The sequence below is a fragment of the Spermophilus citellus genome (assembly GCF_964194105.1).
Source record: "Spermophilus citellus genome assembly, chromosome: 3".
In the NCBI taxonomy this organism is placed as follows: Eukaryota; Metazoa; Chordata; class Mammalia; order Rodentia; family Sciuridae; genus Spermophilus; species Spermophilus citellus.
In genome coordinates this window covers 154839605-154863201 of record NC_138184.1, presented here as the reverse complement: position 1 = coordinate 154863201, position 23597 = coordinate 154839605, and the positions used below count along the sequence as shown (strand labels likewise).

The 23597-nt window shown below is 32.9% G+C and overlaps 1 protein-coding gene and 1 pseudogene across 4 annotated transcripts in view; one reads left to right on the top strand and one right to left on the bottom strand.

Moving 5' to 3' along the window:
• The window catches only part of CRPPA (CDP-L-ribitol pyrophosphorylase A), a 313443-nt gene that overhangs the window by 128508 nt on the left and 161338 nt on the right, over nt 1-23597 (bottom strand). For all 3 annotated transcript variants that reach the window (XM_081285338.1, XM_081285336.1, XM_081285337.1), the window contains 2 exons: nt 17597-17689; nt 16812-16904 (listed from right to left, as the gene is read on the bottom strand). In XM_081285338.1, the coding sequence (XP_081141464.1) occupies nt 16812-16904; nt 17597-17689 (186 nt within the window). The remainder of the gene's footprint in view (nt 1-16811; nt 16905-17596; nt 17690-23597) is intronic.
• Nucleotides 1-23597, top strand: part of LOC308644339 (large ribosomal subunit protein uL30-like) — a 117084-nt pseudogene that overhangs the window by 81523 nt on the left and 11964 nt on the right. The window lies entirely within an intron of this gene.

Here is a 23597-nt window from a genome sequence, read left to right as displayed (position 1 = left end):
ATACATATATACAGTGATTTAAAATGTGTAGCTCATATACACCCTTTAAGAAACATTTATATGGAAAAATATACAAAATAAAGGAAGAAAAAGTAAGACAAAGAGTGGGAAACCCGAGTATTCTGGTGAAAGGAAACTTAATTATTTAAGATGGACTCAGCTACAAGTAGCAGAAAGCCCTACCTCAGCTAGCTTGAACAATAAAGAAAATTTATTATTTCAAAAATCAGAAGATCCTGGTTAGGGATATCAATCCGTTAGCTCAATTTTTGTCACCAAAAACTCAAGTTCTTTTCACCTTCCTACAATGCCTGCTTCTGAAAGACTCCCCTCAATATAAAAATGTTGTTCAATTCAGACATTGCATTTAACCAGGAACAAATTCAGTAGAGAAATGTAAATTGACAAATTCTGTTGGTACACATTAGAAGCAAAAACTAGGAAGCCCTATGAATAAAACTGATATTGTTATGAGAACCAATCTATCCTGGAAAATGTCACATGTGTAGTCAGGAATGTGTATTCTTCGGATGCTGAAATGTTCTGTGTATGGCTGTTATATTCATTATTTAAATTCTATGATTGAGACCATCATGATGAATAAGATATAAAGGCACATACCTTTACTGTCAACAAGAGAAACAGAATTTAAGGGAAAGAATAATCGAAGAAGACCATAATTTAAATGTGAAACAAACTGAAACACAGCCCAAATCTGAGGACTTAATGAAAGGGTATGACTCTGATTCTCAACAAGAAATCCAAAACTCTGATCAGGTAATTTAGAAAGATATTTGAATTACCCAATAGTTATTTTAGATATATAATAGACAAATTACCCAACTTTTGTTATTCTTATAATTTGAGATAGTTTTATATAGAGCAGTTATTAATAAAAAAAATCATCCTAAAAGCAAATGTTCCAAGGTTTCAAAGTAGGTCTCTACAAATTTTTTAATAGGTCTCAAAATTATTTGATCTTTATGTACACATATAGACTGTCTAATTTCTATGAGATAACTGACTCAAGTTTGATTTTCTGAAACCTTAAAAGGTTTTTTTTTTTTTTTTAAACTTAAATAGGTATTTTCTCCTAGTTCAAGGGGATAGAAGTTCATGAGTTCAGTTTCCCCTGAGGCCTTTGTGTCCTTACAGATACCTGCCTTTGCTATGTCCTCATAAAATCTTTACTTTGTATGTCTGTATCCACATTTCTTCTTCTAAATTGCATACACGTGGGATTAGGGTATCCCCAAGTGACCACATTTTTGATGCATTTTTTTATTGACTTAGTAATCACACAATTTATGGGGTACAGTGAGATTTCTGCACATAATTGGCATATGTTTCACCTCATTCATTCATCATTACTTTGGGTTAGGAAAATTCAAAATATTCACTAGCTCTTTCAAAATATTAAATTGTTATCAACCAGTTATGTTGTTCTATAGATTAGAATTTATTCTTCCTGTCCAACTTCACCCATATACCTGTTAACCGTCCTATTTCCATCTTCCCCTATCCTATACCTTTTCCATACTCTAGTACCTTCTGATTTAAGAATTTAATCTATTTCTATTCAAGATGAAAATGATTTATTACTGAAATTTTATCATTTTCTAATTGTCTTACAAGTCCTTCCTTTCTTGCAACCTTCCTTTGTGGTTAACTGGATTTCTCTAATAGCATATTTTGATTGCTTTTTATTTTTTGTGCATCTACTCTTTGCTTTGTGGCTACCATGGGACTATCATAAATCATCTTTTAACAGATTATTTTAAACTGCTGACGATTTAAATTTGATCAAAATTAGAAATTATGCTTCTAAAAATTTGAATTTTTGATGTCATAATTCACATCCTTTTGTATTGCACATCCCTTATTATATAGGGTTAGTGTTGACTTTCAACTTTCTTTCCAAAGATAAGCGATATACACACCACCCTTAGATTATAAGACTATTGTACATTTACATACTTCTACCAGTGAGTTTGTACTTTCAGATTTGTTGTTGTTCATTAGCATTCTTTCCTTTGAGCTTAAGGAATTCCCTTTCCTACCTCTTGAAGACAGGCCTCCAGCTTGTGTGTGCCTGGAAAATCTTTATTTCAGAAGGACAGTTTTGCTGGGTAGAGTATTCTTGGCTAGCAAAGTTCCTCCCCTGCTCATCACTTTGAATGTATCAACCTTTTTGCTTCCTGGCCTAAAAGTTTTTACTCAGAGGTTCTGTGTACTATATTGAAACTCCCTTACATGTTATTTACCATTTTTTTTTTCCTTGTGCAGTTTCCAGGATCCTGTATTTGACAGTTTAATTATCATCTCTTGAGGGTAGTCACTTTTGGATTGAGTATAACTAGAGGTTGCTTTTTTTTTTTAAATCTTCCTCTACCTGGACATTTATCTTGTGTGGAAAGTTTTCTGCTATTATTTCTTTAAATAAACTATATAACCCTTGTTATGATTTAGATCCGGCATGTTCCTAAAAAAGTTCACATGTTGAAAGCACAGTTACCAAAACAGTCCCAGGATGGGGCTTTTGGCAGAGATTGGATCATAAGAGCTCCAAACACATTAGGGGACAAATCCATTGGTAGCTGAATGGACCATTTCAAGGAAAGACTCACTGGAGGTAGTAGATCACTTCAAGGATGTCCTGGAAATGCTTATCTTTCCACTTACACTCCCACCACCCCTACCTGCTTCTCAACTGCCATTAACTGACAAGTTTTTCTCCACTATGCCCTTCTGCCATGATGTGTCTGCAATGGAGTCAGTGAACCAGGGACTGAGACCTCAGAAACCATGAGCAAAAAAAGCTTTTCCTCCTCTAAGATGACCTTGTCAGGTATTTTCATCACAGCAGTAAAAAGTTGACTAACACACCCTTTATCTTTCTCTTTTTTTTTTAACACTCCTCTTTTGATGTCATCCCATAAATCCCATTATCTTTATTCTTTTAAATTGTTTCTCTAATTTTCTTGAAGTTCACTGAGCTGCTTTCAAACCATTATTTTGAGTTCTCAGGAAATTCATACATCTCCATTTCTTTAGGTTACATTACTGGCATCTTATTTTTACCATAAAATGATGACACATATTCCAAGTTGTTCTTGATCCTTATGGTTCTGCATCTATATCTGTATATTTAAGAAAGTAGACACTTCCTTGGATTCTAGCCTTCACATTCTTTCTTTGGGAATGTTTTGTGGTAGACATAGCACTAGAACTCAATACAATTGTCAGAGGTGCTGAAGTTTGCCTGCTATGAAGCTTCTCAAGAGCCTCTTGCAACTGCTGTTAGCCCAGCAGTGATATAGGCTGGAGATGCAAGACAAAGTTCTGGGCTTAATTTGTTTTCTTTACACCAGTTTCTCTGTCCTGTGCTGCCTGGGCTTGAGGGCAGTGTGATATGGGTAATATAAACTGTCCTTCCCACTGGTTTCAAAATATCTTTTCTTACTACTGTGCTACAGTCAGCTATTGTGACCTCTCTCTAGTTCTATTAATTTTCACAAAGTTACATTTGTAAATAGATAGTTGTATAAAGTGATATTTCGGTGGGGAGACAACTGCCAAGAGTCTTACTGCGTCATCTTTTTCTGCTCCTCCAGAACATTTCATGATTGCAAAAGGGCTAATGAATAGTACCTATCTAAAACAAAAGTTTATATAATATCATTACTGGTCATAAATTCCACTAAGTTTGTCATGAACTTTTGTGTCTGTAATACACAAAAACTTCCATTTCTGCATAAATGTTATCATTTAAATTCATGCTATAAAAAATTAGTTTTAGAATATGTAAAATTGGAGTGTCAAGTAAAAATAACTGAGTTTTTTATTTAACTGTAAAATATGTTTTCTGAAAGTATGGATGAAAATTGAATTTGTGTAAATAAAAAAAACTCAAAATTGAGATGAACAGTTTCCATATCTGTTCAAGTCAGAGTGATAGGGACCAAAGTTAACAATATACTAATTAGTCCTGCCTAAAAATCATAAAATATCTAGAATGAATCAAAGAGTTTCCAATTAACTGAAGACTAGAACAAAGATTTAAAAAATATAGTAATACAAAATTATCAACATTCAAAAAGGAAAAATTTACAATGTTAGCAACTAAACAAATAAAACATGAAAAGCAATAGAAAAATGACTTCTTATAAGAAAAAAATAATCAAAAATTCACAAAGGGGACTGGGGCTGGAGCTCAGTGACAGAGCACTTGCCTAGCATATGAGAGGCACTGGGTTTGATCCTTAGCACCACATAATAAATAAATAAAGGTATTTTTTTTAAAAAAGGTAAGTATTAAAAAAAACTCACATGGGTATTAGAATAATAAAGGACCTTAAAACAATTATAACTGTGTTCCAGTTGCTCAAAAATCTATAGGAAAGATGAAATATATAAAAAGTTACAAAACTGAACACAAAGAGATTTGTAAGAGTAAATCTAACTTCTGCCAGTGAAAACTATGTCTGAGATTCAAAAGAAAAAAACAACAACAACAAAAAAAAAAACTAAAGGAATTAACCAAATGGAATTAACTAAAGGGATTATGCACTGTAACAAAGGAGATTAGAGAATTTAAAGACCTAGCAACAGAAACTATTTTTTAAAAAAAGACAAAAAGATATTTTAAAATTGTACAAATCAATAGGTCATTAATAAATATGGATCAACTTCAAACAACTGATATATAGGTCAGTGAAGTTTCCAATAAAGTAAAAAAGAAAAACTGAAAAAATGCTGAAATTTTTCCAATTGGATTAAAATTGAAAATCCATTTATTACCACACCTTAAACATGCACAGACAAAACAATTACCAGACATAGGAAGAAAAAGGAAATTATAACCCACAGCAAGGAGATATATATACCACTTGACTCTGAGCCAGAACTAATAGGGATGGCAAAATTACAAAGCAATAATATTAAAACTTTTATAACTGAATACCATATATTAAGAAGTTACATATAGAAACACAGAAAGTACTTAAACTAAATTCTACAGATTAAAGTCCAATACTTAAATTGAAAAAAACTTTTTTTTTTTTAATTCCAGTCTGTCCATATCTGTACACATAAAATGGTATAATGGATTACCATGATAGCACATGTTCACTGAATACAATTTAAATAGCCAAAGAGAAAAAAGAAATATCTGTTTGGCAGAAGCTTTCATCATAGTATAAGAATATGTTGAGCAACAATAAATGAAAGAATAATATACTGTGTGGATATATTATCATCCTAGCATTTATTATAATTGTGAAGGTAACTTTGATTTTATACTTATGATAGGACATACACACACTATTCGATTTCAGAGTTGTGGATACACTTACTTGAACAAGATAATCAGACTGCAAGAAATAACCCTTAATAATATTATGGGCCAGGCTACATGGGCCATGACCAAATAGACTCCGTTTTGCCCTGAGACTTCAAGTCACGTAAAAACTGCTTCTCCCATGTGAAAGCCCCACCTCTGTACCCATCAATAGTTGCTTAGCATAGCATGTTTGGAAACACAAAATGGCAAATCTTACACAGTATAAAATTGTTCTCTTTGGTTCCCATTTTTCTTGGACAATGTACCCTGTCAGAGATTGATTGTCTAGGTGTTAGTAACCATTCTTTAACTTGTACTCAACTACAGATGTTTTGACCCATTCTCCCTTCTGCTTATGATTTTAGATCTCATGAAATTTGTTTATGGCTTTGAATCATAGAACATCCACTTATGATTAATATGATTTTGTACTATTAAAGGTGTACTGAAACCCAGGAGGTAGTCAAAGGATATAGATTGCAGCCTGCCCGTTGGCCAGCAAGCTGGTGGATCCAGACCGCCAACTAGTGACTAAAGGTTCCGTCTCCTGCTCCAAGATCAACTCAGTTATTTACTGCAATCACTCCATAACAATAACTTAATACTAAAAAAAAATTTATATATATATATATATATATATATAAAACAGATCAATTTACTGCATGACACAAAGCACAGAAATAAACAAAAAAATTTAACTATTATACATAATTTTTATAGTAAATGTTGCACTTATAAGCTAAAAGATTAGAGTTCATTAATTCAACTTTTTGTTTGCTTAATATAGTAACAGTACATTTAGAGTTTATTTTGGGACAGATGAAAAAGGACACCTAAAAAAATGAATACCACTCCCTAAATTCAATCATGATTTAGAAATGAAAGGGATATTTTTCTAAATACCATAATAAAATTTTTAAACTAAGTTATCTTAAAAAATATGAAGAATATAAAATCAAGATGGCAAAATTCATACTATAAATTTATACACAGTATGGCCTAAAAATTCAGGTAGAATTAGAAATACTTATTATCCTTAATATGAAGTAGTAGGCATTCTAGATTCTATTCCTGGCATCCCTTAGTTTCCTAAGGTCTCCATTTTAATTTTGACATCACACAACCATGGCCCTTTTGAAACTGCTTATAGGAACTGCAATTCTGCCACCTTTCTTTGAAAACTTGGGGGAAGCCTCTGTAACCTCATAATTCTTGCATTTTGGATATCTGTAAATCCAGCATCTTGTGTAAGATACCAAGGCAGCCACTGGATTCAGTTGTACCAGGGTCCACTTAAATCACAGCTGTAGAGGCTTCTAAATGCATAGACTGCTTAACATGAGGAAATGAATCCTGAGAAAATAATGTTCTGGACAGCCCTGTGTGAGTGGGGTATTCAGGGCACTCTTCTGGAATGACATTCTTTAAACAACTTATATTTCTATACTTTTTAGCCTGCAGTGCTTGGGGTGGTCTTGATGATTCTGGTCTTCAAGGCATCTTTTCTATTGTCATAACTCAAAGTACTTGGCTTTGCTATAAGTGTGTTTATCTCTTTAGCAGCCACACCCTTGTGTACAGCACCTTTAAACTTGCCCCATTTCTGGCCAAACTTAATTTATCACATCTTTCTGTACTCGGTTTGCTGTAGATTCTCACTGAAAACGCATACAAGCAGCTAAAAATACTTAAGCCACTGCCTGAATGCTCTGCTGCCTTGAAATTTCCTCTGCCAGAGAAAAGTAGTCCATTGCTTTTAAACTCAGCTCCCCACAAAGTCTCAGGGCATGCACATAAAGCCCTTGATTTCTTGACCAAGGTGTAAAAAGGATAGTATTGAGTACAATTCCCAAAAAAGTTCACATTTCCATCTGAAACCTTATGAGCACTGCCTTAACTGGATTTGTATCACTATTCTAATTTTACATTACCTCACCAAAATTGCCCATTGAGCTATACTTGTAGCATTCCACTTTTTCTAACCTGCTGTCCAAACCTTTCCAAACTCTTCCCATGAATCATTTTCAAAGACTTCTGAACCACATTATCAGGCATAGTCACAGCAGCAACCAGCTTCTCAGTACCAATTTTCTGTGTAAGTCTATTTTCCGTGACGATGACAAAATACAGGGAAAAAGGTTTAATTGGGATCCTGGTAAAAGAGATTTTAGCCCATAACTGGTTGGTTCCTGTGCTTCTGGTACTTTGGCAAAGCAGCACCTCATGGTAGAAGCAAGTGTTAGAGGAAGCCGATTTTCTCATGATAACAAGGAGGCAAAAGATAGGAGGGGGCTCTACCTAAATATCCCCTTGGAGGGCACTCCACTAATGACGTAATTTCCTCCTGCTATACCCCACCTTTTAAAGTTCCTGTCACCTCCCAGTAATGGCAGAGTCTGGGGAACAAGCTTTTACACAGGTTTTTGTGGGACGTTTCAGGTCTAAAAGATAGTACATATTGTGTATGGCTGTTTTAGCACTGTAACAAAAGAGGTTGACAGTTGCAACAAAGAATGTGTGCAAAGCCTAAAATATTTACTAACTGGCCTTTGACAGAAAAACTTTACTGATCCTAATATAAAGAAGTTATTTCAATTCAGGCAAAGAAAGGACTTGAGTTTCCTCTTATAAAAAGAGTATTGATTGTTAAGATCCTTTTATTTGTAATAATACATTTTTCTGTTACTCAAAAAAGGCAATTGTTCACATTACTCAAATATTTTGTGGTAAAGTAAAATGAACACTAGGCTTATTTTTGAATGGAGGATGAGGCCATTTATGACAATCAACTCTTAGAATTTCCTTGAGGATTAAATGGGCACATTTGTTTTAAAAAGAAAAGAATGATGATTCACTTTTTAAAGCATTCAAGAAGTATGTTATGACTAATACTGACAGAGTTACATTAATAATATACATTATCAGGCTGCATTTGTTAGGAGGGTTCTGAAAATTATAAATGTGGGGAGATGTTTCAGTACTTCCACATGCTAAGAAAAAGAAAGTCATCATTGGATTCTCACTAGTTGAGCAAACTGGGAATTCAGTTATCATAAACACAGTCTTATAAAATAATTCTTCATAATTCTAGCTAAGTAGATTATAGAAGCAGAAATGATACCCAGAAAAGACTTGCAGGTAATTTTATTCAGTCCTGTCATTCCAAAATAAGAGTTCTCCAATAGTGATGCTAGACTATCTTAACAACTTGCTACATTCCACCTTAGCAGGTACCAGAGAATCAAGTATTCCATCATTTATGTGGAATAAGTCTAACCTTCAGGATCCCCTAAAATAAAAACTCTTATGCCTGGAGAATTGAATCACGCTATACATTTCAAAGTCTCACATGTGAACTTGTTGCAAACAGCATTCAAGCCTAAGCATGTTTGGATCAAGAAGCTCTTGGCACCAATTCTATCACCTTTCTATACTTTCAATAAAAGATCTGTTCAGGCTTCCCAGAAAACTGCAAAACTAATCCATTTTTAGGTGGCTACATATTTTTTTATCCTAAGGGAACAACACTTATGTTTAGTAATATTCTTACCATCTTTCTTTCTACTAATGATTCAATCCATGGACAAGGGTTTTTTCTGTTGTAAATTTCAAAATATTAAGTATTACTACAGAAAAATTTCATAAAAACATGATCATAAAGACATACTGTAAGACTTCAAAAAGTTGTAATGTAAGAATATATTTTTGAATTGAGCCCGCACTTGGAATTCAGTATTCAAATAATATTAAATTCAATTATTAAAGAAGTCATATAAACACCTAGTTTCCCTTTCCAAGTAAGTTTTAGGACAAGAGGACCAATAAACACACACACACACACACACACACACACACACACACACACACACACACCCCTCTTGACCAAAATCTTCCCAGTTATAATCTGCCAACAAATTTGAGACATCTTTCCATTTAACTTTCAGAAACATAAAAAGAGTCTTCTCTAATGTTCCCTCTCTGTATTAATTATTATGACCAAAATATCTGACACACACAACCTGGAGAAGAGGAAGTTTGTTTGGGCTCATGGTCAGCTGGTTCCTTTGCTCTGGGTTTCAGACCATGGTCAGCTGGTTCCTTTGTTCTGGGTCTGAGATGAGGCAGAATATAATTGCAAAAGGGATTGGCAAAATAAAATTGTTCAGCTCACAGCAGTCAGAAAAGAGGCAAATAAAGAGGAGGGTGGAGAGAAAGAGATAAAAAGAGTAAGGGGTCAGAGACAAGATATAGTTATCAAGGGCATGACGTCAGTGGTCTTTCTCTGCTGTGACCTACCAGCCATGATCCTACCACCTTCAAGTAGTCCACTCAGCTATCAAAGGAGTGATCCACTGATGAGGTCAGAGCCCTAATGATCCAATCACTTCCCAAAAACCTCAACTTTGTACACTTCTGCATTGGGGATCAAGTCTTCAACACATAAGCTTTTGGACAACATTCCATATCCAAACTATATAATACTATCTTACTATAATTTACCTATTTCAAGATACATAAAAATAGAATAGACTATCTTAACATCCTCTCTCCCATCTAATCATGTAATAATTCTTGGTTCTTGATTTCTTAAATGCATCTTTATTCCCTATCTGACCAGTCCTACTAAAACTACCTGTCTTAGTCATTTTGTGCTCCTATGACAAATACCACAGACAATGTAGCTTTCAAACAGCAGAAATTGCTCTGGAGCTTGGAAGTCTTAGAGTGACAACATGGTGGATTCTGGTAAGGGCTCTCTCCAGGTAGCAGACTACCATCTAATCATCTCCTCAGGTGATGCAGAAAAAGAAAACTAGCCCTGTGCCTCCTTAAAAAGGCAATAATCCTACTTATCAGGGCTCAACCCTCATGACCAAATTACTAAAAAAAAAAAGTACACCCCTCCTAAAATTATTATGTTGGGGCTTAGGATTTCAACATATAAAATAGTGTTTGAGAGGAAGGAACACATTCTATCATTACCCTAGCTCCAGCCACCATCATTATTTCTAGGACTAATGGAAATCAGTTGCTAACTAAACAAAACACAACAAGGATACCCTATGCTTATTTTAATTCAATCTTTGTGCTGTAGCCAAAATGTGTAAATTACAACTTATTTCATTAATTTCTAGCAGAACAGAACTGCTTTACAAAGTTTAAACTTAGAAACCCTGCCTTAACCTCAGCCTCAACCCTCCATAATCTGTAGCTCCTTCCGTTTCAGACCCATTCCCTAACTCTCCAGTTATGACCATTCTCTATGCTTCTCTGTCCATATATAAATGCTATTTTTTCATGCCTCAGAGTTGCACTTTGCTCAGTCTTCCAAATCTCTGCTTCTACCTAGATCATTAACAAAACATCACCAGGCTAACCTGCCCCCTGTTCCAGCACACCTGCTTATAATTCTTAAATTTCAGGGTGATAGAAAGGGAAAGGGACCAGGATCTCTTGAACTCCCTGCCAATGGAGCATTTCCTTGGCTAACTGAAGTCATTTAATTAAGTTAATAATAAGAAGAAGCTTTATTTAAGAAAACAAGAATAGACAAACACAATTATACCCTTCCTAAACTAAGATTCAATAATCAGAAAAAATAGCTTATACATAATAACTTACTCTTCTAAAATAAGATGCCATTTAAGAAAAAAGGCTGCATAATCAAATATGCTGCAAGTATGTCAAAATGATTGTCACAGAGGTTCAATAGATATTAAATGAATCCACGCTAATCAATCCATTAAATGGATAGAGCTGGGGAATATCATGCTAAGCAAAGTAAGCCCAAAAAACCAAAGGCTGAATGTTCTGATAAGTGGATGCTGATCCATAACAGGGCAGGGTGGAGGACAATGGGAAAAATGGAAGAACTGTGATGGGGCAAAGGGAAGTGAGGGAGTATGGGGGTGGGAAAGATGGTCAAAGAGATGGACATCATTACTCTAGGTACATGTATAATTGCATATATTTGTACATGATGTGTGATAGTACATCATGTACAACCAGAGAAATGAAAAGTTGTGCTGCAATTACGTACAATGAATCAAAATGCATTCTGCTGTCATATATACCTAATTAAAATAAATAAATTAATAAAAACAAGATAATTCCCACTAAAACACTAACTAAAAATGATCTAAAGTGTAAAAGAATTGGGAGGAACAAACATTAGTGCAAGTTTTAATCAAGTCTTTCTCACAACATAAGGCTCAAAGTAGATATGAAAGGATAAATTTCTTTGCATTAAAAAATGTGGGGGCAATTAATTTTTCAATTATGATTAAACAAAGAAATAGAAAAGAGGAATGAATTGTAAAACAGAAGGACTTAACCTATAAAACCAGACAATGAAAAGAGGATAATAGGGACAAATACCACAAAGAACTTAAAAAAAATAACTTATGAGTCTTGTGAAAAAGATTAAGTTATAGGTGATCTCAAAAATGGCTTAAAATAGAAATGCCATTCTACCCAATTCATACCTAACATGCCTCTTATAATATAAACTGCTCTACTACATTTAAATTTTAAAAACACGCATCGTAGAACATATGAAAGTAAAGTGACGTTACAACATGCTGTTGGTAGAAAATATTTTTAGAAAAAAGAAGCCACTTAAAGCCCATCAAGGGCATCCCACTTTTTATAGATAATGATATTTAATTGAAGCTCCAAGACATGAAGTCACTTGGACAGGTTAAAAGATAATTTTTTTTTTGTGCACTCAGCACTTGTACTTTATATCCTAACTCCAGACTGAGCACACATACCATCTTGGTTACACAAGGAATCATTTTCCTATAAGAAATTAAACTCTTTTAAATAGTCTAAGCAAGGTCAGTTTTAGCATATTTATTTTTATATTAATTTGAATCATTTTAATTTACTAATTATATAAGCATAACATGTATCACTTTAAAATAATTATACTGAAAATTTATTTGATGCATCATTGTAAATAGCATAATAGAGTTAAATGAATGACCATTTCAATATTTAAGTGAAATTCAGTAACACAACAAACAATCTAGTGACAAATTCCCAGGCATATTTCTGAAAAACTGAATGGCCAAGTCATTGAGATCAACTCCTCTAGAGCCAAAATCAATGTTAACTCCCTGACAAAGCAGTCCACTTTCACATTTTGTTTTTGCCCCTGTACAATTCTTATGTTAAAATTTACAAAGTGATTTACTGGGATAACATTGGCAAATAAATGCACAAAAAACTTTGTTCATCTCATACCAAGTTAATTAAACTACATAAAACAGGGAAATAGCAATTCCAAACTCTGCTTAGTTTATATATATATATTATTCATGACGGATAAAAAATATGGCATATATACACAATGAAATATTACTCATCGATAAAAAAGAATAAAATCATGGCATTTGCAGGTAAATGGATGGAGTTGGAAAAGATTGCTAAGTGAAGTTAGCCAATCCCAAAAAACAAAATGCTGAATGTTTTTTCTGATATAAGGAAGCTGATCATAATGGGATAGGGAGGGAGAGCGGTGGGAGGAATAGCAAACTCTAGATAGGGCAGAGGGGTGGGAGGAGAAGGAAGGGGCAGGGGGTTAGCAATGATGGTGGAATGTGATGAATATCATTATCCAAAGTACAGGTATGAAGACACGAATTGGTGTCAACATACTTTATATACAACTAGACATATGAAAAAATGTGCTCTATGTGTATAATATGAATTATAATGCACTCCACTGTCATATATAAAAAATCAATTAAAAATATATATACATTCATGAAGACTGGAAAAAGTCATCTGGAATTCATTCTATTTACATATTCTATTAGAGCACCACTGTTAATCTGAAAATAAGTAGCCTCTATTCTTTAAAAACAATGAATCCCAGGAAGGTGTGTTCTATGAGAATGATTTCTTTATACATCATCAGTTATGTGTCCATCATAATTAATCTTGGAGAATTTCTATATCCCACAACACAAGCTTTTCATTAACAATTTAGCCATAAGCAAAGATCTCCTTAAACTTATAACAACACAGTCAATTCTTTCTATTCAACACCTCCCATGAGAATGATTTCATCATTCCTCATCCTTGTGTTAGAAATGAATTCCTTCACGACCACAGTGGGAAAACGGTTCTAAAGGTGTGTTTAACCAGTATTTATTTTGGTTTTATTATTGATTTAGGCAGGAAATACCTGAGACTGACTACATTAACAGAAAACAAATGAAAAAATTTATAGAATGTGCACAAATGATTCTATTTCTGCTATTCAAGTAGTATAAAAGCCATGAAGGAGAAAACTTTAATATACCTCAAGTGAAACATCATAAAAAGTTCAATATATAAAAAAATTATAATGCTTATAAAGGAAAAATAAAAGTATTCATGAGGATACAATAGCAATAAGAGACTGGAGCACAACAGGTATTTCAACACGCTCCTGAAGTGTATCAATTGCTGCTACACTCACTCACACACACACACACCCCTACTTAAAAATAAAAATAATCTGAAACATCAATATTGTAAAAAGTAAACCTAATATGAAGGAGTGAGAATTAAAGTAGCTCTCTTTTGTTTTATAATAACTTGTGTCTTGAAAACACATTTACTTAGTCTAGTAATAACAGGGTTAACAAGAGGAAATGTACAGAACAAGCAGTTAAGTAAAAGGTGACAAAGATTCATGTCTAGGATCTGGTAAAAAACTTAACAGGACCAAAGATTTTTATAACTTAAATTCAGTCAAGGCTCAATGTGCTGTGAAGAAACCATTAGCACTTAAAAGAGGGACTCACTGTGTTTTTCCAATTGTCATATGTTCTTCATTAGAAATATCAGATACATTTATGTTATATGTATATTTTTAATCTCTTTCCATTATTAACACATTCATGAGTGTAAAAGTAACAAGTGTATATGATATACTCCACACTAGATTGAGTCTCTTCCTGATGCTGCCATTTTGAGTTATGGAACCTTCTGGAAATTATTTACATCTCTGACAATTTTGCCATATGTGGAAGTATCAAGTATCAATGGATGGTGGTTTTCCTTTTTTTAATTTGCTGGCATGTTCAAATATTAAACATTTTAAAGTATTTTGAATATCACATTCTGATTTGTTATGTTACTATGCAACCTTCTACTAACTGAAACTAAATTAGGCACTTTGAAAGATTTACTTGTTTGTCATAACATTGGAAGTCCACTTGACAATTTGTTTTTGTAAATTAAATTCTTAAAAGGATTCCTTTGTCTCATAGTGCACCAATAAAACTGTTGACATGAGCCCCCAAAAGTAGTACCCTCATGTAATTACACAGAGTATTACTACAAAGTCATTTTGACGTACAGAAGTGACAAACCATTTATCAAATAAAATTAAAGTTTTCATTTACCAATTTTGTACTTTTAACTATATTTTTTACCCATCTCTTCCCAATTTTAATGACTAAACATTTATCTGGTATCCACTAAGTGAATAAAATGTGTTCACTAAAAAAAAAAAAACAGCTTTATATAAAAATGTATTGTCCGTTATTCCATCGGATAGTAACAAAGAATGTTTTGTGGAAGCATTGACAGAACCAAATAAATTAGAATCCCTATTTTACTAGTTTTTATGAGAGAAGATATTGGTTTCACAAGTGGCTTTACATAATCTTTCCTGGAAAACAGCAATAGGTAGTTTTGCCTCCTGAAATCTCTTCTCAATTGCTGGGGGAGAAAAATTCTGATCATTAGCTTCTAAACAAGAAATCAGCCTAACTTTAAGATTTTTAGTGCATTTCATTCTTATTTAGATAAAAGCATATACTTTTTTTCTGAGACTTTTTAATTTTTAGTATTTTAAGACATTCATTACTTTATTTTCTAAGTGTTTGTTCATCACTATTTCAGTAATGAACATACACCATAAAATTAGAAAATAAAGAACTGGATACATCCTATGTCTTTAGGTGGTGTTCTTAGGCTACTCTAATAACATTTTTTTTTTTTTTGGCAGTACTAGGAATAGAACCCAGTGTTGCTCTACCACTGAGCTACCTCCACACCCTTTTTGTTTGTTCTACTTTTATCTAGAGAAGTTTCCCAGGCTGGCCTTGAACTTGAGATCCTCCTGTAGCACTGGAATTATAGGTATATATCACTGTGCCTACTTAGAAAACGCTCTTGAGTGATACAATATGATAAAGGAGATAGCAATAAAAATGGGCAGTAACTTATGATGGTTCCACTTAAAATTTTTTGATTTTACTATCATAGGAAAGCAATACACATTCAATAGAAACCAAACTTCAATGTTTGTCTTTCATCTTCTCCCAGGTTAGCACTATGACATTCACAGGTGATACTGTGAGTGTCATAGTGAGTCACACAGCTCCTAGTCAGTAAAATAGGCCTTTCAACATTAACAATATATGCATTCAATATCTATTGAATCACATATGCCAAAATAATGTATTTTTCCTATGATTTTGATGTCATTTTCTAATATATTTCTGTGAAATAAAGCCTATCTGTTTAGGGAAAAAAAGACTCCTTTTTTGACCATTCTTCTCAGAATTTAAAATTGTTTAATATCATTTAAAAACAAAAACAAAAAGATAAAGCAAGGAGAAAGCCTCCTGCTACTAATTTTGTAACAAAGTTAATTCATGTAAATGTAGATTCTACAGTCCCTGCATTGCCTAGTACATGTAACATCTAATTACACACAGAGGTACATATGGCTGTGTATTCGTACTCATATACCCAAATGCAATATGTATTTATGTCTATATTTTTCTTATTAACATACATATAAGCTCTAAGTTATCTAGACTTAAATTTAAGTCATTTGTTTTACTTTATTTTACAATTACCAAAATATTTTCCACACATCTTTTAATTTGGAGACTATCTGAATGGTTCTACCAGATTTTTATTCACAGGAAACTAAAATGGCCTTTTGGCCACATATAGGAGAAGTCATCAATATTCAAAATCATTTCAGGATAATTCAAAAAGTCAAAGTCTCTACACTTCTTCTATTTACACTTTCCATGGAAAAGAAAAGACGAAACTAAGAACAGATTTTCTTATTAGAATTCTTCCTCACCTTTTTAAAATTCGGGGTTTCTTTGCTAATTGGAATTACGGTGTTATGCTAAATAAAGCTCTTTTCCATTATCCTAATAACTAGTCAAATTATTCATGTAGCTGTAATTTTAATGAAGAAATGAAATCATTTGCTAGGTTGAATTAAACAGCTTCCTGAACATGACAGTTCAACTGAATGACTGCGGTAAGAAAGTGTCTATAGTAGACATAGCGAGAAAGAAAGCCCCAAAATCCACAAAAAAAAAAGTTCCTTCTGAGTTCAGGTCAAGGCTACTAATGGGATAAATTTTGTTAAACAGAAACATAGGAGGAAGTAAGCACAAGTTTGATGAGAAAAATCTACATTCATTAAGTGAACACTTACTGAAACTACAACAATGGAATATAAAATGGAAAAGTTGCTCTCTTCAAGCATACTCATTAACTTCTGGGTCTCTTGGAAATCAGGTTCCTTAACCTGGAAGAGCAAGAAAATAAAATGAAGTGGAATAAAGATCTAACATACTTTAAAAATTAACTCAAGGAAAATAGATTTTTTGGGGGGAGGATGGGGGTGACAAGGGTACTGGGGATTGAACACAGGGGCACTCAACCACTGAGCCACATCGCCAGCCCTATTTTGTATTTTATTTAGAGACAGGGTCTCACTGAGTTGCTTAGGGCCTCACTATTGCTAAAGCTGGCTTTGAACTCAAGATCTTCTACCGCAACCTTCCGGAGCTGCTTGGATTATAGGCATGCACAACCATGCCCAGTCAAATAAAGAGATTTTATGTAGCTTTCAAAATATTTACCAAGATTAATTTTAAAACAGTTTTAAAGGATTCTTATAGATTATACATATTAAATTTGAGCTAATAATTCAAGCATAAGTCATAATCTACTTAACTTCAGGTTTAAAAATACAAGAAAATTCAATAAAACTATCTAAAGAAACATCACTCTCTTTTTCTTATGAGCATTAGCTTGGTAAGAAGTGTTATTTCTGTATTTCAGAAGATAAAAAATAAAATATGCAAATCCATACTAAAAAACACAACTCATCTTTCAAAATCTTATGTTCAAATATTTAAGAAAAAATTAGGTCTCTTTGACATTACACTTGTTTGGATACTCAAATACATCCAATAATTTATATATTCTACTTACATTCACACAAACAAAATTGTAGCATTGCTCCAAGTTGATATGTTGAATATCACTGCCAGCATTATACAAAGCCTGAGATCTGACATGTATATGCTAGGAGAAAAGACAAACAGGAAAAGTTTACAAGCTGGATAGAATGACAAAACATGAAAATGTAAATGTAAACAACATAGCATATAATTGCTATAAGAAAGACACATAGCCTAGAACACTATACAAAAATAAAATCATGCTTAAGTTTATCAAGTTACCGAAAAAAAGGTATTTGAAATAGACCATGAATAATGAATATTTTTAACAAATAAGAACAAAGTAAATTGCTTCACTTAGAAGCAGGCATTACATGTAGAATACTTCACAATTTACAGTTCTCAAATGCAATGCTGTTCTCAAGTAAAACATCAAATGGTACTTGTAAAAGCCTTAATCTACAGCTTAATTTTATAGAATTGTGACAAAATTTGGGAAATTGATCAAAGTTTCAAGACCTTTGCTATAAAGTTAGCTGGTTCAAACATTTTAAGTTTCCATTTAAAATTCTAACTGTGCTTAAAATTCAAGAAACACACACACACACACACACACAAATACTTCCTTGTCATCAACTATGTATTAAAACTTGAGTAGAAAATAAATCAGCTTCCATTGTGCAACATTAAATTGGATCAAGGAGTCACATCTTCTAGATATCACAAGGAGACAATATTTCTTGGGTCTCTCATGTATCCAAACATTTTCAAAGGCATAATGTGTAATTTGCTCCAGAATGTCTTTTCAAGGATGTTTGCATAGCAGGCAGACTTGCAAAGACAGATATGTCTCTTCATAGGGAAGATTTGCTTATTTTTCAGAAAGCAAAGATAGAGACATTTGTCTTCCTAGAGCAGATTTGCATGACACTCCAAAGTAATAATGTCTCTCTTCTGACAGAAGAATGAGATGGTTTGCCAGCAGCCCAGTACAAGACCAGGGTTTCCTGATATCAAAGTTCTTTTTAATGCACTCCACTGCTTAGCAATAATTAACCCTAACTATACGGTAACTGCAATTCAAAAAACCAGTGCTACACTATTACTCCAGCTACTGCAGAGTTTTTGAATAACACCTGGTCTTCTCTCTAAATGTGGAATCTGCAGTCTTCTGCCAGTAACTATGGTGGCGTGTCAGGCTAACTAGTTTGCATTCAAGTAGGGTAGGTATAATCTCAGATCCTGCCAAGTTCCTGACACCCCATTTTGAGATCTTAGGTTCAATAAGTGTACATAAGTAAAAAAAACACAATTTACAATACAAATTCCTTATGAAAATATATATATAAATGATAGAAAATGATAGAAATGATACAAATATATAAAAATGTATATAAAATATAAATATATATAAATAAATATATATATAAAATATAAATATATATAAATAAAAATATATATATAAATATATATATATAGTCTAGAATAAGAACAAGAGATATTTCTTTTTTTTTTTTTAAAGAGAGAGGAGAGAGAGAGAGAGAGAGAATTTTATTTTTAATATTTATTTTTTAGTTCTCGGCAGACACAACATCTTTGTTGGTATGTGGTGCTGAGGATCAAACCCGGGCCGCACGCATGCCAGGCGAGCGCGCTACCGCTTGAGCCACATCCCCAGCCCAAGAACAAGAGATATTTCATTTAGCCTCCTAAACATTAAAAAGATAGGTAAAATTCTTGAGGATAGGATTTGGAATTCTGAACATCTTTTACCAATAGCAAATGATTAACAAGTGGTTTAAAACTTTGCCATCTTAGTTTTGTAAGGGAAGGAAGTCTTGTATCATAAAAAATTGTATGGCCTCTTAAAATTAGCAATGTGAACAAGATTTATAAAAGATTTGTTAAAATTCACCAAAAAAAAAGCACTCCAAATAAATCATTTTGAATGTCAGTTATGTATCTTTCTCTCAATTCTATATGAATGATATACACAGTAAGCTAGAAGGACAAAATAACGGATCAAAAATATAAATACCTTTCATTAAAATGGGATTGTACTAAGTGTGTCACTTTTAATTATCTAATTTAAATAAAAGTAAACCAAATGCAGTAAAACAAAGTATTACTAAACTTCAAATAATTCTCCATATCCAGAGATGTTAGTTTCTAACAATTAAGAAAAAACATTAACATGATAAAGACACTGGACTTATGAAGACAATCCAATTCATTTTTATGTCTCTATTAACTTATATCCATTCATGAAAGAAGAGATAACCCATCATAACCTCTGCCCATAGCCTACCTCTGCTCATGATTTTATCCTGACAAGGTTTTTTAAGATTCATATTCTACTCTGTAACCATAATAAAAATGCTTTAGACATAACTACAAAGAAATTGACTTTTAAACATTTCTCTATTTTTAAGTCAATTAACTTTAATCAATTTCTTTATTGAGCAAACTTCATCTCCAAGTGTTTGTGGGTTTTTTAAAACATGTATACAACAAAGGCCTCCACTTCATGCTCCTGAGTTATTGTGCTTTCATACTCTAAGAATAGCTGGATCTTAAGAATAAAAGTTTGCTTCACCCTTTCTTCGCCTCACAGATTTGTAGTCACTGGTCAATGTCTTTCAACACTGCCCGACTCCCTGCTGCTGCTTATACATTTGTTACTCATCTATGCTCCATTCATCATTTTATTGGGTAGATTTCAATGTGGAGCAGTTTTTCAAAGAAGTCCTTGAAATTCTCTTTCCTTTTGTCTTTATAACTAAAGGACGATTTGTCCTGTGGCAATAGTCTTGGATTCCACGTTCATTTGAAGTTTGTAGACAAAGCTTCATTATATTTGGAAGAAACTCTGGAGATCTAAGAGACTAGTCAGTCTGTACTTCTACTTGGAATTTTTGTTTCTGTTTTGTGTACCTAAGTATATTCCTGAAGAATTCTTTATGGAAGAAATTTAAACCTTAAACAGAATAAGTCTGACTGACAATTATGGTTTCTCACTTTTTCCTGAAAATACTTCCTCTTTGTTATACAGAATTAGTTTGTCATTTCAAGAAATTTTTCTTCTAGCTTCCAAAAAAAATTCTTGGGTTTTCTACTTGATATATAAGATCTATCCATATAGTAAATGTCATTATCATTCACATATTTTTTTTATTTTGTCTTAGAATATTCTACAATTATCTCAATTTCTTCCCATATTATAGAATTATGATTTTGGCTGCACTGTATTGCTATTTCTAAAGGACAAATATTTAATAATATTTCTAAAGGACAAATCTTTAATAATGTTTCTCTAGAATTAATTTTGTTCTCTTATTCAATCAATAAAAAATGGTAGACAATTAGCCTCTTGGAATGTGGTTTTGGAGTTTTTCACCTTTTTGAATTCAGATTCTTACTGAGTTCTATAAAAAGTTCTGAGAATATTTTAGGGATAGGGCAAGGCTTGAGGTTTTTTCCATATTTCATCTGATTTGTGTGTGCTATGATTATTTTTAGTATGAATTATATAGTTTCCTGATTATTTTCTATGTGTTGGAAATTTTTTTTTAAAAAGGTAGACATTGAAAGTAGTTCCTGTCCCTTACAGATGCCACAGAAAATGGAGGGATTTTTCAACTCGTGAGGAATTTTTGTGCCTTTTTCACTTCAGTATCTCCATCTGCAGATATGTTAACAACATAAGATTTAACAAGATTTAACTAGATTTAACAAATTACCTTTTGCCCCATAAATCACCTTTTATCCCCATAGGAGGTCTCGGGGACCCACAGTCAGGGCAGAGAAAACATCATGAACCTCATCAGTTCATTTTCTTTCTTGACTACTACATTTTACAATCTATGTGTGAAGGTGGACCCCTTTGCTTTGTTCATTTGCTGTTAGTACATTTATTTGCTTTGCTTACTATTTTCGCTCTTTTGAAAGCTCTAGAGAAAGGAGAATTTTGTAAATTACCTTTACTCTATCATTATTTAGCTGGATTTCACTGTGACATTTTTAAATATTTCAAAAACTTATTTTACTTTTATGTGGCACATTCTTGAACAAGGCAAGTATTCATTAGTATTAAGAGTATGTTAACATTAGTATTCCTAAACCAAAGCTTCTGTTTCATTTTTTGAATTAAGAGCATACAATTATATATAAGGATATATATGTCTACATATATACCTACATATATACACACATATACATATCTGTATCTCTTTGTGTATGTGTGTACACACACACACACACACACACACACAGTGGAGCAAAAAGTTATATTGGCTCACAGTTTCAATAGACAGCTGACACCACACCTCTCTGGGCCCAAGATGAAGCAGAATGTCATGGTGGGAAGGTATGGAGGAGGAAAGCAGTTCAGAACACGCCAACAGGAAGTAGAGAGAGAGTCCCCTCACCAGGAACAATATATAAACCCCCAAAGCACCCCTCTAGTCACCTATGTTTTCATACCCACCTACAGTTAAAACCCAGTTAATCCAGATAAGTAGATTAATCCATTGATTAGCTTACAGTTCTCATAATCTATTCATGTCCTCTGAAAATTCTTGCATTGTCTCACAGCTGAGCTATTGGGAGTCATGTCATATCTAAGCCATAACAGTATACATTACTTATGTATAGCACCTATTAGATTATATCAAAAGGGAATTTGTCACTATTAGCTCCATAATTTATTTATAACCTATTCAAAATCCGAACCACCCAACTCATCTCTGCGACACAAATATCAAACCCTAAGATATTCTTCCTCTGTTTTGACAACAGGTATCATTCTTGCCTATGACAATTTTAACCCATTGATTTCAGTATGTGTTTCCTTATTAAAGCTATAATATATTTCTTCAATTTAATTAATTGTTTAACAAGACCACATTCTCAGAACACAGGGCACAGATATATGCAAAGCATACTTGCGAGCAGCATAATAATATTATTTTGATTAGAATATATTCATGCAGATTTGATAATTTAAAAACTATTTTAAAATATCCTTCAACTAATGTTCATAGACTAAATAATGTGCACAAATTTTTATAAAAGGTATTTATATACATATTAGGGTTTTTTTTTCTATTCATAAAAACACATGAGACTTCAAATACTTTGCTTCTTGAAACTGAGTCTTTTAACAATGGTTTCCAGTTAAGTGGAATTTTTACTTAGTAAAACTATTTTCCTCCATACCAGAAAATAGTATTTCCCATGTTTGAGAAGAGAAACTTACATTTTACCTAAATATAGCAAAGGAATCTTTGACACATTTAATAACCCACATTAGACAACACTTTCAGGTTGTTTATGAGAAAAGGTCTATGGCATCATCTTATGCTATCATTCCAAATGTTTCCACATTCAAACACAACAAATGGAACAATCTGCTGGCTACATGAACTTCTTGTTATGTAAATATTTTGGTTCAAAGAACATCTTAACAACATTTAAAATGATTTTCCAATGTGTTCAGTAAAATTAAAGGACACCAAAAGTATTAAATACTTTGCTTTCAGTATTACAAATAAGAATTCAGCAAAGATTTACAATTAAAATACAAACATCTGCATATTCAAAATACTTTTTAAGGCATGGTTATTAGGAAGAAAGTGGGTTGTAAAAAAAAAAAGTTTTATTTCAAGAAGATTTATGATTTAACTAAAACTAAAAGGTTTTGGTTTAGTCCCGTGTGTCAGAGGTTCAAAAACGAGTTTCTAAAAGATAATCCTCTTTTGAGAACATAATGATTGGGTCATTTTTAATCTGCCCATTTCTCAACTCCCTCCTATTCAAATAATAAGACTAATGTGGATACAAGAGAGCTGTAGAGGGATGCATTTTTTCCCTCCACTCTATAGACATACCTACAATTAAAAGTCTTTTGTTGGTGGTGAGCACCTAGCATTGGGAATTGACTATATTCTTAATTTGAATCAGTTTTTACAATCTTCTTTTATAGTGAAGAATATGGACTCACATTAAGCTCCCTGGATTTGAATCATTCTGGA